Source organism: Erythranthe guttata, chromosome 8, assembly GCF_056151865.1.
Source record: "Erythranthe guttata isolate IM_541 chromosome 8, IM_541, whole genome shotgun sequence".
NCBI lineage: Eukaryota > Viridiplantae > Streptophyta > Magnoliopsida > Lamiales > Phrymaceae > Erythranthe > Erythranthe guttata.
Window position 1 is genome coordinate 15289249 of NC_142540.1, and position 17564 is coordinate 15306812.

The window sequence follows — 17564 nt, forward strand, 5'->3', positions numbered from 1 at the left end:
GTGGATAATTGATTTTTTGGTGCTGACGTGGAAAACAACTTAACGAAGGGGCAAAAAATAACAATTAGCTTTGGGCCGGCTTGATGGACAGGAACGCTAATTACGGGCAACAGTGAATTGTAGCCACAAGTTTGCTGCCACGTCACCCGGTAAATGCGGAGAGCGTTTCGTCAGATTGGACGCGCCATACGTGTGGCGGGCGTTCTTTCGAGTGTACGGGACCTACCACAATTTTAGCCTTTAGGTTATAAATTCAACGGCGGTCTAAAAATACGTTCCAGGTGTATTCATTAACAATTACTCAAATAAATACATATTTTTAAATTTTAATCGAATTATTATATTATAAATTCGAAAAACGTACAGAAGTAAACAGATTGAAAGATTTGTATTATTATATGATAAAATTGATTTCTATTTTTAGTTTAAGATGACTGATAATACTCATTAATTGACCTATTCCGCAACCAACATAGTTTGATGTGAAAGTCGGATGGATCGGAACATAATTAGTCTTTTCAGATTTTTTTTTTATATTTTGGAAGTACAAAATCAATTTCAAATTCAATTCCTAAAGGCGGGGAGATTTTGGAATTTCGGAAATCAAATAAGTTTTAAAATTTCAAAACTTAGCGGAAATTTTCTGAAAATTTTATAATTTTCCGAAAATAAGAACATCAACGTCGATAAAAGTAAAACTAATAACCAGTGTTCTAAAAATCGGCCGAGACGGTCGATTAATCGGTCTCCGAGGTGGAGGCTGTCCCAAACCTTTACGATTTTAGTGTAAAGTTTTGAAAAATCGGTGTTTTACATGTGAGGCGGTTTTAGGGGGTCTGAGGCGATCAAGCCTTTAAGGCAGGTCAAACTTTATGGCAAAAATCGGTATTTTTTTTTTATTCAAAACAAAAGTTGGGATTTTAATAAAAAAAAAAAATAGTTTATGCTTTATTTTGTTTTTGTTAACTGTTACTGTTAAAGAACTAATGATGTATGCCAGGAATGTTCAAGAATAAATCTAAATTCAAAAAAATTGCATTTTTATTTATATTTTATATGGATATTTATGTATTATGATCTTATTATTATTAAACTTTTATTATGTTATTAAGATATATAAGATATATAACTGTGTTGATATATCTTTTTATACATGTTTTGAGTATTTATAAATAGGGATTATTTTGCAGACCCCCCTCATTTTAAAATTATATTGAACTAACTATCAAGCCGATTACACTTTAGGAGAAACCCTCCTCATTTCGAAAATATTTTGACATACCCCCATCGGCCAGCCTGAAGTACCTATAATGCCCTTTTAAAATCAGTTTTAAACTCTAGTCACTCACATTCGTCTCTCTCTTCCTCTCTCTCAACTCCCAGATTCAAATCACGCGGCCTCCATATATCTCCAACGGGCGAAATTGCTTCCTAGAGTCATTATAACTCTCCCTCCAGTGGTCGGAATTCGATCGTTTAACTACCGTTGGATTCCTCTCGTCGAGCTCTTTCTTTTAGTGGTGATTTCATTCAGTTTGGAGTGTCGATATGTTTCTGCAATTGTTTTTCAGTCGACGCATATTTCGACGACGGTGGGTCTTGCTGGAGGTGTGTTTTGTGTTCCAGCAGTCAGAATTTGACGGGCTACCCACCGTTGAATTCCTCTTGTCGAGATCTATATTTTGATGGTAATTTCGTTCATTTTTATATTGTCAGATTTATTTTATATTTTTTTTCATTTGTGAGCGCGAAACCTTGGGTGGTTATTGGCGGCGGCTAGGGTATTCGTAGGAGGCGATTGGGGTGATGAGTCACTGGCTGTTTGGTTTAAAATTCGTAGCATTTTCCAGCAATAGCCTCTCTTTCTCTCTCTCTATCTCTCGATCTCTTAGTGTTTGCTGATTTTTAAGTGTTTTAATGTTTCTTCAATTTTTGTTGATTTGCACTAAAATAATTTTTTTTTTGTTTTGATTTTGCAGTGCACCTTAATGAAAGTCATTGATCATCTTCCTGAATGTGTCAAAAATTTGATTGAAGTTACATCTGCTTCAAGTTACAATGTTCAACAGATTGTTTACATTACTGTACATTACTATATATTACTATACATTACTAGTTACATGTAGTTACATATGCATATATTTGTGTATTTTCGATTTGTATTTTATTGGTTCTGAGCTGATTTATAATAAAAATATTAAAATTTGTAAATTTTTGTTGTTGAGTTTGATGAATTTCTTTTGTATAAGCCAGTATTCGTGTGTGTATGCAATTGATCGACTAGAAATATGAGGGGAAAAACGAACATAACTACGAATTACTATAGTTTATTACAATTACATGTAGTTACATTTTATTATTTCAGTACAGTAAACATATTGATTTGAAGAAAAAAATTAAAATATATATATATATTAATAATAATAATAATAATAATAATAATAATAATAATAATAATAATAATAATAATAATAAAAATAATAATAATAATAATAATAATAATAATAATAATAATAATAATAATAATAATAATAATAATAATAATAATAATAATAATAATAATAATAATAATAATAATAATAATAATAATAATAACAATAATAATAATAATAATACTAATAATAATAATAAAAAATAATAATAATAATAATACTAATAATAATAATAATAATAATAATAATAATAATAATAATAATAATAATAATAATAATAATAATAATAATAATAACAATAATAATAATAATAATAATAATAACAATAATAATAATAATAATAATAATAATAATAATAATAATAATAATAATAATAATAATAATAATAATAATAATAATAATAATAATAATAATAATAATAATAATAATAATAATAATAATAATAATAATAATAATAATAATAATAATAATAATAATAATAATAATAATAATAATAATAATAATAATAATAATAATAATAATAATAATAATAATAATAATAATAATAATAATAATAATAATAATAATAATAATAATAATAATAATAATAATAATAATAATAATAATAATAATAATAATAATAATAATAATAATAATAATAATAATAATAATAATAATAATAATAATAATAATAATAATAATAATAATAATAATAATAATAATAATAATAATAATAATAATAATAATAATAATAATAATAATAATAATAATAATAATAAATCAGTGAAAATGCTAAATGCAGGACCAGAAATGCTGAATGCAGTTTGACCGAAAATTGCATATAAGGGTAGTAACGTACTTTCGCCTCTCCAGGGGGTATGTCAAATGATGATTTTGGTTTGTGTTTATCCCTAGTTTATTTGGTAGCTAGGGGGTATGTAAAATAAGCCTTAATATATAATATCTAGAAATATATTATATTAAAATTTAAAAACCGATTTATTTTCGATTTATCTCTGATTAATCACCGCCGCACCGATTTATCGTGAGTCGGTGCATGACTGCCTCCGACTCACGATAAACTCAATAATTTACAATTAGCGTATTAATCAAACTATGTATAGTTAAAGTTTAGTATCTTTTTTTATTGATTTTTATCATAAAAAATAATAATATTTAATTCGTAAGAATCGTAAGATTTAATCGGTTCATGGTTAGATTAAATCTTACGATTTACAATTTGATTCTTACGATTTTACGAATTAAATTATTATTTTTTGTTAAAATTGAATTAAAAGGATAGTAGACATTAATTATAAATAGGTAACTCGATTAATACGTTCTTGTCAGTTGTTGAACATAATCGATTCAAATTTTTGAATAATGTTTACAAATTAAAAGGATTTGCGCTTAATTGATTCAAATCATACGCTTTAATTAATCTTATGATTTGATTCTTACGTAATTTAGGAATTATTTATTTATGATAAAATTGAATTAAAAATGTATTACACTTTCATTAATAATAGTTAATTTGATTAAGATGTTCTTGTCAATAGTTGAGCGCGCTAATTAATCGATTCAAATATTTGAATGATGTTTACGAATTGAAAGGACTTGAGCTTAATTGGTTCAAATATTACACTTTAATAAAATATTACGATTTACGTTAGGTTCTTACTGTTAGGAATTAAATTTATTATTTTTTATGACAAAATTGAATTAAAAAGATATTAGACATTACTTATAAATAGTTAAATCAATTATGTAACACGTTATGTCAATAGTTAAGCAACCGATTCAAATATTTGAATAATGTTTACTAATTGAAAGGATTTGAACTTAATCGATTCAAATCTTACTATTTGATTAAATTAAATATTAAAAGAAAATTCACAATATAGTATTTGTAGTATATAATTTTATCTTAAACTAAGAAAACTACTAATTGGAATGAGTTATAATTTTTTCTTCTTCTAAATAAATATATTATTTTATTCTTTATTTGGATTTGTCACACTATCGATTTAATAACATAAGTGAGTTTGAATTAAGTTATGCATTTTTTTTATATTTAATTGAGCATTCTTTACATTTTTAAATGGTGGAGTTTATTAATATTTCTAATATTATATAATTAATGATAGATGTTTGGCGTATTGAAGTGCAATTCTTTATATTTTTCAAACTTTATTATATTAAATTTGTTAATAATTTATTTAATATCATTTAATAACAATGAATGTTGCAATTAATATTTTAATTAACAGTATTTATACAATTATGGTTAAATTTATCATAATAAGTTAATGTGCTTGGATGGTTAGGAGTGATGAATGTATTAAAATGTCAGAAGTTCAATCCTTAATGAATGCATTTTTTTCGATTATTTATCAAATAAAACTCTGTCACAGTGAATTGAAATTAATTATTTAATTAAAATATAGTAGGGGGTACATTAGACAATTCAATGTTAATCAATTTTATATTAATTTAATAAAAAAAAAATCGAAGGATAATTTGGTAAAGTACTTTATTTTTTAGAACATAAGCCATGTTATTTTCCTAGGGTCCAGATTTAATCTTAGAAAATGAATTGTAATTAATACATATCTCATATAAGTTTAGAACACATTTGGTCTCACCCTAGAAAGACCCTATTTATTAATTTTTGTTATTGTTTTTTACTCAAAAGAAATTATTTTTTTATAATAAAAAATAATATCTTTTTTTGTAATTTATTTATTTTTATAAAAAAATAAAAAAAAATAAACATATTATTGCTATTTTTATGGCATTATTTGATGGAGCCCTCAAATGAAAAATATGTTGAACTAAATAGGAAGGAGATTACATCATTGTACATATCTCCTCACTTGTTTTCAGAAATTTGACATACCTCCTGGGCGACATGAAGTACCTAAACTTCGCGTCTCTCTCTTCCTCTCCCACTCTCAAATCCTATTTCCACCCCTAGAGCTCTCCGTGAGATGCATTACCCCGTTGGGGTGAGCGTTGGCGTTGTTGTATGGGACGTTCCCCATGTGATTGGTGGATTGCTGCATCTGGAACCGTGAGTCCGAGGTGGATGAGGACACACTTTCGGTGGTCGTTGTTCTGGACAGGTTGTTGTGGCATGGGTGGCATCGCAAAGGGAGCATTTACTTCTATTGTGGCGATGTATTGGCTCACTGCCTCAGCGGCTGCGCGAGTAGAGGCTTCTACTATCATATGTTGGAGTGTTTCCTCGGTTATATAAACCGTTCGCGGAGCAGGGAGCGGTGGATCGGCGAGTGTTGGATCCCGAGGGGGATTCACTTGGACATCGCGAGGTGGATCCGGAACACGGGGAGGAGGTTGTTTGAACTACTATGTAGTAAGTGTTTGGGGAGTTGACATTGTGTTCGTCGTTCAAAGCAAGCCATTCTCGTGTTGAAAAGTGGGATTTTAGTCAAAATTACTTTACTCGTGTATAGTGATGTTGATGATTGTAATTTTCCAATTTTTTGTGGGTTCGAATTGATTTATGATATCAAGATTCAAATTTTGAATTTTGTTGGTGATGTAGATGAAATCTCTTTTATGTAATCATAGGTCTATATAATCGGTCACCATAACTTTGGGGAGAAAGACAATACATGACTACATATGTACTGTACATGACTATATATAACTTTGGGGTAAAAAAAAAGTACATGACCATACATAGTTTGGAGTAAAAAGAAGATACATGACTATATATAACTATACATGACTATATATAGAACATGTAGTATAGTCATTTCTAGTCAATTTTTGTACATGAAACTTATTGAAAATTTATTTTTTTAAATTAAAAAAAATAATATAAAAAATTTAAAAAAAAAAAAATAGAGGGTATATATAAACATTTATATTTTTTTATTCAAAAAACTTGTAAATATGATAAATGCAGGTGGCCATAATGATGAATGCAGTTGGCAAAAATATTGAATGCAGTTGGACGAAAATTGTATATAAAGGCACAATAGTACTTTTACTTCTTCAGGGGTATCTCGAAGAAAGAATTTTAGGGGTGACCATAGCCCTATATATTTTCCATATTAGGGGTGTATATCAAATGACCCTATAAAAAATTTCAACTACTTAATTAATGGGAAAATTACGGCCACCCCCCAAAGTATCGCCAAATTATGAAAAACAAACCGTCTTGTTTGGGTAATTAGACTCATCCCTCTTTAAATATTTTTACATAAAATTTATGTAATTCGGTTATTTACCGAATCAAATCGTATATTAAGTTCGATAAACAATATGAAATGTTGGCGTACCGAAATTTCGGTTCGCTTTTACCGAATTAACATCATTAAATTTATCTTTGGATGAATTTTTTTGTAAGATAATACTTAATTAAGGGGTGATTGTAATTACCCAAACAAGAGAAGATTTTCGCAACTTGACCGGAACTCATAGCGTTGGTAATTTGGCCTAATTGTAATGCTTATCAGAGTATAATCTTGAAAGGCAGATGCAAGTGCCACGTGTCAGTCAGTCATCACCCCATAGTAGATAAGACCCACACGCCTTTCAAACTCGCCTAAAAACGTGGTCAGATAAAAACGGAAGAAAAATGCCTCCACCACCACCACCACCACACAATGCCAATAAGACTGTAGATGTTTACCGGCGGCGAAGCGCAGCACCGCCAGCCCCGGCTGACGGAGCCGATCATTTTAGACGCCACAGCAACGCCAAGAGTCCTAACTATCCTCTCCTACGTGCTCGAAAAGCTGGTCTCCCGGAATGACCGGTTAAGCGATGGCGGTGGCTCCGCCGGAAATATATTGACCGCATTCCACGGGGTACGGTCGCCGGCGATAAGCCTGGAGAAGTATTTGGAGAGAATATATAAGTACACAAACTGTAGCCCGGCGTGCTTCGTGGTGGGGTTCGTGTACATAGATCGGCTGGTTCATAAGTATCCGGACTCACTTGTGGTTTCACTCAATGTTCATCGCTTGGTCGTCACCAGTGTTATGGTTGCTTCCAAGATTCTTGATGATGTGTATGTTTTCTTTTCTTTTCTTTTCTTTTTTTTGTTTTTTTTTTTTTTTTTTGGTTATTTGTTTTAATTTAAATTTTCTTATACCTATGTATATTTAGTAGGGAAATTACAGTTTTCATCGCTCAAGTTTGTACTGATTTCATATTTGGTTTTTCATGTTCATAAAAAACACATTTGGTCCATTATGTTCTAATAATTTAACATTTTTGATCATTTTCGTTAATTTACTGTCCGTTAGTATTAATGGAAAATTAACGAAAATGTTGAATTTTAAAAATATAAGGGACCAAATGTCGTTTTTTTAACCTGGTGACCAAATGGAAAATCGGTGCAAATTTGAGGGACCAAAACTGTATTTTTCCTTATACTTTTAGGATTTTTAACTTTTGAATGTGAAAATTGTTTTCATTGGTATTTTGTTTGATTCGGATGGTTACAAATTTTGCAATTCGTGAAGTTATTGTTTCCTATTCTTTACTGTTGAATCTTGTTTCAATAGTAGTTCTTATTTCCCAATTTTTAGTAATAAATAGGATATAAAAGAAAATATATATTTATAGTATAAGGTTGGGATATTAATCGTTATTAACTAAATAATTGGATTATGTTTGATATTTGGTATTCTAGTAATTTGCTGGGTCGATCCGCAAATATTATTTGCCTTGTAGGTAGTCTTTTTATTGGACGTCTCGGTGACCAATAAAATAATTGAGTTTTCCTTAGATTATTTAATCTTATTTTGGCAACCAAACGAGACCTTAGTGTATTACGATTAAAAAATGTGATCTATCCAATGTCGAAATTGCCCCGATATCATTGACGAGTGATTGGAGAACAATTGGTGATGTTATTCACATGTTTCAGAGATGTTGCACCAAACGAAATATATTAGATTAGACGATATTTCACCATTAATTTACGTATCTTCACATACATATATTTCGATGTATTTAACAATTTAGCGAATATATGTAATGTTGGTAGATATATATTACTCGGTAAACTTCACCTAGTGAGCACAAGATTAAATCGTTATAGAAATTAGAATTGTTGCTAGCAAATTTATATGTAGTGGGTGCAGATGCCTAATTTTTTTATTTTTTTTTTTTCCGATGATAAGTTGTGAACTAAAGTCGGGATTCGAACAACCAACTGAACAAATTAAATATCGAGTTGAACTGGAACCCAATTAAACTTATTTTCTATTAAATAAATTGGGTAATGTATATTATTGGCTTGTATCTGCTCTATTGTCATCCCCTAACATTTTTATTAATCAGGCACTATAATAATGCATTTTATGCCCGAGTTGGAGGAGTGAGCAATGCAGAGTTGAACCGGCTCGAAATTGAACTGCTTTTTTTGTTAGATTTTGGAGTATGTGTTAGCTCTCGAGTTTTCGAAAGCTATTGTCAACACCTCGAAAACCAAAGTCCACCCCGCATCACACTCATCTCCGTCGATGATGTCACCGACATATCTGTTGAAGATACGCATAATTCCTCACCACCTCAATTGCGTGCCTGACTCATAGTTAACTTCAATTTTATTGTATTATTCTTTTTTATGTATGATATTTTTTATACCATCAAAATACCAACTTGTTAATCTTGATTTTCTATGTAATATGTCAATTTTCTTTTCTTTCAGGTTATCGTAGATATATATATATATATATATATATATATATATATATATATATATATATATATATATATATATATATATATACATCTTTCGAGCACCATATTTACTCTGACTTATTTGGTTAGTTTTTGAATTTTTCGTTTCATTATTGTTTGGAGAATGTGATGGATGAATCGAGTAACGATCGTTTGTGTTGTGCGGACTAGGGAGGGCAATTTAAGGGGTATTTGGTATAAAGATCCGAGCAATAAGATGAGTCCGAGGGCAATTTAAGGGGTATTTGGTGTAAAGATCCAAGCAATAAGATTTTACTACTTTAAGAACAAAACTAACTACATTTCTTTTATCGAGTGCACCTATATGGTTGGTTTCAGATTCTTTCATTACAAATAAAAAAATAAAGAAAATAGTATTTGCTACAAATCTTTTTATCATCCTTAACAAAAAAAAAATGAATAATAACAAAGATATGGACACGCGCATTGAAACACTCGAACAAATACACAAACAAATAATAAAACTATGCGCAGACATAGAAACACACACTTGAGTGGTGAATAGTTTCCTTCTTGGTATAAAGCGACATGGGCGAGAAGAGTCGGTAAAGTTCTATTTGAAGCAAAAGGGATAATGTTGGAGCTAGATAGTCGGCACTAATTTCTAGATTGTCTTAGTCATCTTTATCGGGAATGTGTAACTAGATAACTTTTTATGAGGTTTTAGTTGTAGTGAGAAGATTTCTAACTTGGTCCATGTTGCCTCTAGCCTTACTTCCCGGCCTTACTTCCCGGATTTGCAGAATAATTAGCCATGTTAGGCTTTTGCCCAAGTGTGAACGGCAGACGACTTTCCGGTGGTTGGGTTGGTCCGGAAAGATATGGGAATTTTTGGATTTTTTTTTACTGAAATTGGTATTTTGGTTATATAGAACTCCAAACCGCTCTCTTATGTGAGAGCAAAGCATGTAGAAATCGTCTCACCTGCTAAGGCATTACATTTTCTACCCCTAATCTTTAGCAAATATAATTAATGAAAAAAAAATATTACTTTATTATTTAATGGAAACAAAATACAAATTCTATAAGGTAGTTGATGGAGTAAGAGATTGAGGTACAATTTTACAGCAATATGAACATTCTTAGGGAAGTAGCAGTATGAACATTCTTAGGGTAGTAAAGAAAGCTCTACACTTCCCCCCTTTCGCTAGCTAGTGGAGGAAGGCAATGTTGGTAAATCTACTCAATGTGCTCCGCTGGGCCGGTGGAGCCATTGTACTCGAAAGAGATGGATCTATAGTTAGCTGGAATAGGATCGCTGTCGATTTCCTTAGAGAATGGATTCGCCACCCCAAGTCCTTGCCTAGCTCCACGCTGTAAGGCTTTGAACTCATTTATGTGCCTTCATAAGCTATCTACCTCAGTTCCCACGTCTTGGCTTTCTCCACCCAATTCGCTGAATAGCTATCACATTCTTCCTCCACTCTTTGGCCAGACATGCTTCTTCTTGCTTCTCGCCTCGGCCTGTTTTCCTGGGGAGCTAGTGGTGAGCAATAATTCTTGATGGCAGCGGCAATCATGGCATGCACCTTTTCGCCAGTGTACATTTGCTCAGGGGAGGGGTGGTACCACACTGGGGTGTAGCAGGCGGGGAATGGGAGGCTCCTCCGAAAGCATACTCAAATGTGTGAGTTCAGGGAAACTCAAATGGGTTGGTCCCAGGGTGTCGAGGCGGAGGCATCTCCTCTCCAAGAGTGGATCTACCATTCTGCAGGTTGCCCAGATGAGATCTGCGGTGTTTCTGGAGGGGGTGGTCCTTTTCATGTTGCTGCAGCGTCCATCTCCTTCTGTAGTTTTCTTACAATCATATCTTCACCTTCCATTCTTTATCTCCACACTTTAACTAAGATCTATCACCTCAAGGTTGGTAAAGACTCCAATATGCGTTTCTGCACCAGGGGTTATTTGTTTTACTCCTTTCTTTTTCCCACAGACGGCGCTAATGAACAAGTCTGCTTCTCGTGAGGTGATGACGTCAGCTTCTTGATGGTTGATTAGGTTGGATCTTGCCGGGAGCTTAGCCGGAGGGGGTACCTGAAACTCCGGAAGGGGTTTTCCCGACGTTGAGACTCTAGCGATCAAGTCAGAAGCAACCTTTCAGATATTTTTCTCTAAGTGTATTAGGGTGTACGTGTGTATAGCTGCGTGTGAGAGATTTTAGGGAGACTTCATTTTATAGAGGTTCCTTGCCTTGAAGGTCCATGCTTTCCTTTTAGGGTTTTTCCCCAGCTTCTTGGGTCTGCCGCCTAGTATTTGGCCTTTCTGAATCTTCTACAACCTTCTAGTCCTTTTGGAGGTCCAAAGTGAGATCTTTGCTCACCTCACCTAGTGCGGTTTATTAGGTAGGCTCTTTGTGACTCGAGATAAGGTTTTGTCCCTCTAACCTCGTGCAACCCATCAGGCTTCTCATTGCCCGAGCTGGGATATTTGTGTAAGCCTTTATTATAGCTTTTATACTGTTTATTGGGCTAGTTATGTAGTTTATTGGACCTTGAACTCTTTATAAATTATATTTATTTATAAAAAGATCCCTAAGGCGAGGTGGCCCATATCAGGTATCTTGTCAATAATATAAATAAATTAAAGGGTAAATTACAAACACCCCCTGAGGTATGGTCAAATTACAAAAACACCCCTCTTGTTTGGATAATTACATCTACCCCCCTCAACTATGATTTTTTCTTAGACCTCCACCTTTATGGTGCCAAATTCAACATAGTCATCTAGATTCCGTGAAATGTGCTCTAGTTCGTACTCTTTTTTTGTAAAAAATACAGTTTCCGATGCACCACAAACAGATATATACAAGCTAAAAATCACATATTATGATCATCTTGCTTCATAATGTAGAGTTCGAATAGGATAAAACGGGTACAAAAGTGATAATATTCCATATAATCTCGAAGATTCCACTAAATTTGATAAGTTGAGGGGGTGGTTGTAATTATCCAAACAAGAGGGGTGTTTTTGTAATTTAACCATACCTCAGGGGAGTGTTTGTAATTTACCCTAAATTAAAAAATGGAAAACAAAAGAGTTGAGAATGAAGATTGAGCATATTTCCTAATTTCAATATGATGTTTTTGTTAGAATTTGAAATTATATACAAAACTCACACAAATATTAATTTTAAATGATTTGAATTTTTAAATACCAGAAAAAAATTTGAATTTTTCCATAAAAATATATCAAACCAAACCAAATCAAATTAGTAAGTGAATACTAAATTTCTTTAATTAAATCATGTACCTCAAAATAGGACATCAAATTAAAGTAAATATCTTTCAATGCAAATTGAAAGCCTAACCCCCAGCATATTCAGACTAAAATATGATCTGTCATTATAACCTAGGAAAAAATATGCTCCAGTTAATAAAATATTAAAATAAGCTAAACAATTCCTTAAATCATCCTCCAATTATTGTTTGCAAAATAAGTTCTGTTGGAAAAAATAAAGGAAATGGTGCTTTTATATTTCTTATTTTGTCATATATTTTTCATAGACTACGAGTGGGAGTAAGATTGTAATTGCACAAAAAAATTACAAAACTAATATTTTTGTAAGTTTGATAAAAAAATGTAGGAAGTCTTTAGTACGTTTTATAACTTAGGGGTGTGTATGCGACACACCCCATAATTTAGATGGGAGTATCAAATGGATTATCAAACACATAAATCACCTTTTTGATATTCTAAAATTAAAAATTTCTACTCCAATAGGGGTAATAAAATGGGTAAGTATTTTGATATTTTATCTCTTTGCATGTAAAAATACATCCTGAAAATTGAGTTATCAAAAAAATAACTACCTAAACATCAAATCACAAAATGACACGTGACAATTACAAATAAAACCACTAAAAAAACTTCCAATTGATTATTAATTTTGATAACTATGGTTAAAATAGATAATATATTGATGGATATTAAAATATAATCTTAATTATCAAATGTGTAACACCCTCTATGAATATTAGTTAAAGAAGAAATATTTTAGTGGACTTTAAAAATTTCGAATCGATTTGAACCTTGAGAAACCCAAATTTCGAACTTTAAAAGTATTTCTCTTTGCTTAAAATATAACCCACAAATCAAAGTTACGATTTTCATAAAGAGTGCTACCTAAACATCATCGGGGCTTGAAAAGAAAACTTGTAAGACAGCGGAAGGAAAATAAACTTGATTTAAAATACCCCCGTTTAATAGACTGGATTCCTAAATCAGAGTAAAATAAAAATCTCCATTTTTACATAAGACCCTTTTTATAGACGAAAGTGAAACCATGGATCCTTTTTACGAAATCCGGGTAAGACGTGCAAGGCATCAAGGTTCGTGATTCCTCGAACTCCGCTCCGCTGCGCACTCTGATTACTTCGAGAACCTGAAAAGGGGAAATTCGCATAAAGAGTGAGCCCAACCACTGGCTCAGTAAGAACATTGGCCTGACGATACTCACGCCTCTCTCAACGTGTCACTCACGTCCTATAAGAGCCCTAAAGTCCTCGTCTCTATGTTCTTTTGTGTAGGGATACTTCTAAAGCTTCTACTATGTCCTCTATATTCAATTTATTCGTTTAGACCAAGACATTCGATCACATAAGTGAAAGCACATAACATCACATACGAATACAGTACTTCTATTCTTCAAAATTAAGATCCACGGAGCATGAATATTATCATAAAACATAGTCGAACATATAGCTCTACATATAAACATATATTATTGTTTACCTCAATCTTGGTATATTGCACACACAGTCCCCTTTCATATTATACGGATATAAAATCCTCATATTACTCGCGGACATAAAGTCCCTTTAGTATAAATTTAACACTTTACGCATATAAATGCAATGCAACAGGATCCTTATCAGAATCCCAACGTGACAATCTAAACATCAGGTAATATACGACAACACACGGGTCACAAAAGCACATTATTACACATAAGTCATAAAAGCACACTATACCCACATAATTCACTTTATTATGCAAAATAACCAAAATGCATGTGAATGCAATGCATGGAAAAATATTTTTACTTTATCGGATCCGTGAAAGATTAATTTCTATATTTGGATAATAAACCGTTTCGAGCCCGTCTATGGATCCAATATCACTCATATCACTCGTATCACTCCTCTCAACCCTAGTTGGATACCGGCCCACCGTATCCGATTCGTTTATTACCCAAACATTCCATTAATCTTTCAATTTTCAAAACACGTGTTATGCATGGACATGAACACTTAGACCATAATTCTATTACCTTTTAAACACCACAAATAACACACAAATATGTCACAATAAAATAACACAAGGATTATTAACCACATATCATCACATAGACTAATTAAATCACACATATGACACAAATACATACACGGCTGTACACACACACGGCAATGATATCCAAACAAGTATAGCACAATAAACACAAATCACGTAAATATTATTGTTCATCTACACACACACATATAGCTGTACACACCCACACATATATTTATAATAGTATATTTTATATTTACATAAACCATGGATCGGAGTTTTCACTCGACGACCACGTAGGTTGCTATAGAGATATAATATACTATAGTATACATATATAAGCCATGGATCGGGAATTATTCCTACGACCACGCAGGCTAGGATATATAAATATATAGTCGTTGATTTAACATATATATAAAGTATGAAATATAGGATATACTATATAGCATTAACGAGTTTAATTGACCAATAATCCCACAAGTAATCTCAACAATCTTCAATACTTACACACAATGCGGCACACACATAATGAATTTCAAACCATCATACCAAATCAATCGAAACACACATAATGACTTAAATGAATAATTCATGACTATAACTATAATTAAATTCAACTTTTTATATTTTATTATCTTAATATAATTTTAATTCTTCTATTAACTAAGGATCAAGAATTCAAAACCATACTTCTAAACAAACTTTCTAGTTCAAAATAGTTTATTTTAGAAAATCGGACAGTTTCGGTATTTCAACTTTGAAAATTCATATCTCTTAGAAAATATATCCAAAACCCCTGAAAATTTCACACAATGTTCACCTATAAGTATATTCTACCTTGTTAAAACAATTTAGCAAGAGACTTAACCGTTTAAGAGAAATAATTAATTTAGTGCAGTGACACAGTCAAATTTCCAGAACAGAGCAATCAACTTTAAAATTACCAAATAATTCATACCTTAACCCAAACACTGTGAAATTTTGCAAAGAAGAATTTTAATAAGTCTTTAATCATATCCAAGTAAATCACATAAATAAAATTAGTATAAAGTCGTATTAAACACATAGTTCATAAATGACTAAGAAAATGTGCAGTTTTAGAAAAATGGTCATAACTTACTCAATATAAGTCCGATTTATGCATAATTTATATCAACATGAAGCTAACCGAAAGATCTAGTCTACTATGAAATTTCATAATTTTATCTTAGGGATTATCCGATGAGACATGCAATACAAACAGAGGCTGCGAAACTGAAATTCAATTAGTGTTCATCAAGAACTTTATCTTCTAAAGCCCAAAATTAAAACCACAATCATATAATTCATTTAAACACATAAAATTGATATTAATTAGGTTATTATTTCAGTAAAAACCAAGAGGTCCTTACCCATGAAAATCAAAGGCTAAGAAGGAGAAGAAACCAAGGATCCATGGAGTTTTGGCTTGGAAGTCTTTGGGCTTGACATGGGTGGTATTGGATTGCTTTGGAGCTGAGTTTTGAGAGATTATATGGTTATTTCTTTGAGTATATTTGGGAATCTCGAATTTAGGGAGAGAGAGGCATTTTGAGAGGATTTTAGAAGAGGAAAAGAGAGACTTTTATGAAGAATCTTGAAGGTTTGGAAGTGGAAGATAAATTCTTCCTTTTGGGGCTGTATTTGGACGAGAAAGAGAGGAGATGAGTGATTTTTAGGCTCATGTATTTATGCTGAAAATTAGGGCTGGAAAATAATTACCGCCTACCGAATACCACGGTATACCTACCAAACAATACCGAAAAATTACCAAAACTTCAGTAACCACTACATTTGGTACGGTATTGGTACCGTACCACTATCATACGGTACGGTAGCGGTATTGTATTTTCAGCACCATGGTAATACCGTACCGTACCGCACCGCAAATTTGAAATTTACAATTTAATTAATATATATTTATTTTATATTGGTTAGTAATTAACTAAAATTAAAATTACTACATAAAATAAATAGATCAAAACTTAAAAATTGAATTACAGTTCTTAAAAATTTATGAGACAACATTGAAGTTTAGTGCAACAAAAAAAAATGTACATCCCATTTGGTTTTCACTGAAATAGTACGGCTGCAAATTGAGATTGAAAAAAAAATCATGACTCTAGTAATCTTATTTTGCAAGGTGTGGCTAAATCATTGAAGTTGAAGTTTGACAAATATTCAAGGATCTTTAAAAATTTGAATATGATCATATAAATAGCCAATGTTCTTTTTTAAAGTGTTGTGTTTTTATAAAGATCGTCTTCAAAGTGACAAATTAAAATTAACGGTAGAGTTACCATGTACCGATATACCGTACCGAAAGTAACGGTATACCGAATAACGGTATACCGCACTTGTTGGTACGGTAACGGTATCGAATTTTTCAATACCATATAATTCGGTAGGTACACGGTATTCATCAAAATATTCGGCAACCGTACCGAAACCACCCCTACTGAAAATAGTGAAGAGGAAGGGTCAATTTATATGGGAGTAGAGGGACTTACTTGCAATAAAGAAGACAAGAGGGCGTAGATTGCAATTAGGGGAATTAGGACACTTGTATACACACCAAAAATCCAACACACACAACACATACACACGGCTATTTTACAACACTCAAGCACATGCAAACACAAAATCTATAGATATATATGTATCTATATATAATATTAAAATAATAGAAAGAAGAATTTGGGAGGAAATTACCATGTATTTACCGAGAGAGGGAGTTATGGGCATTAAATAAACATGCACATAGAACATACATACATGTATACACATAATTAAATCCTCACATATATAATCAAGCACATATAATATAGGGATTATTTGTCAAAAGTCCCCCATTACACATGTCTAATTACACTAGATCCATTTTTTTTAGAACTTTTTGAGATAAATCCATTTAATTATGAAATAATAAAAAATAATAAATTATCACTATTATACCCCTAACTTAAAAGTAACGTATGTTTTATGATTGGAAATAAAAAAAATTAAAAAAGATTTGTAATATATTTTCCTATTTTATAGTAACAACACATCATCATATCCCACGATTGCGCCCCTTAATTACAGAGAAACCGTTTCATAGATATCTGTATTTTTCCA

General features: G+C 31.5%; 1 protein-coding gene and 2 long non-coding RNA genes across 3 annotated transcripts; 2 read left to right on the forward strand and 1 right to left on the reverse strand.

Moving 5' to 3' along the window:
- The first annotated feature begins 6990 nt into the window (after positions 1-6990).
- On the forward strand, positions 6991-9104 carry LOC105951239 (cyclin-U1-1). The gene is made up of 2 exons (XM_012974632.2): positions 6991-7455; positions 8736-9104. Exons 1-2 carry the CDS (start codon positions 7067-7069, stop codon positions 8980-8982), a joined length of 636 nt encoding a protein of 211 aa, XP_012830086.2. The 5' UTR covers positions 6991-7066; the 3' UTR covers positions 8983-9104.
- Positions 9105-9168: 64 nt separating this feature from the next.
- On the forward strand, positions 9169-9434 carry LOC148768599 (uncharacterized). Its single transcript, XR_016033172.1, has 2 exons — positions 9169-9222; positions 9309-9434. It is a non-coding gene; the product is annotated as an uncharacterized LOC148768599 (long non-coding RNA).
- A 3889-nt stretch (positions 9435-13323) lies between these two features.
- On the reverse strand, positions 13324-15995 carry LOC105951240 (uncharacterized). Its single transcript, XR_001172269.2, has 2 exons — positions 15821-15995; positions 13324-13539 (listed from the first exon to the last, which is right to left on the reverse strand). It is a non-coding gene; the product is annotated as an uncharacterized LOC105951240 (long non-coding RNA).
- Between the last annotated feature and the right edge of the window lie 1569 nt (positions 15996-17564).

What these genes read in the sequence shown, in the direction of transcription:
- LOC105951239 (XM_012974632.2), top strand. Translation starts at nt 7,067, where the DNA reads ATGTTTACCGGCGGCGAAGCGCAGCACCGCCAGCCCCGGCTGACGGAG. An exon ending in TCCAAGATTCTTGATGATGT is followed by an intron (nt 7,456 to 8,735) that starts GTATGTTTTCTT and finishes TTTATTAATCAG; the next exon opens with GCACTATAATAATGCATTTT.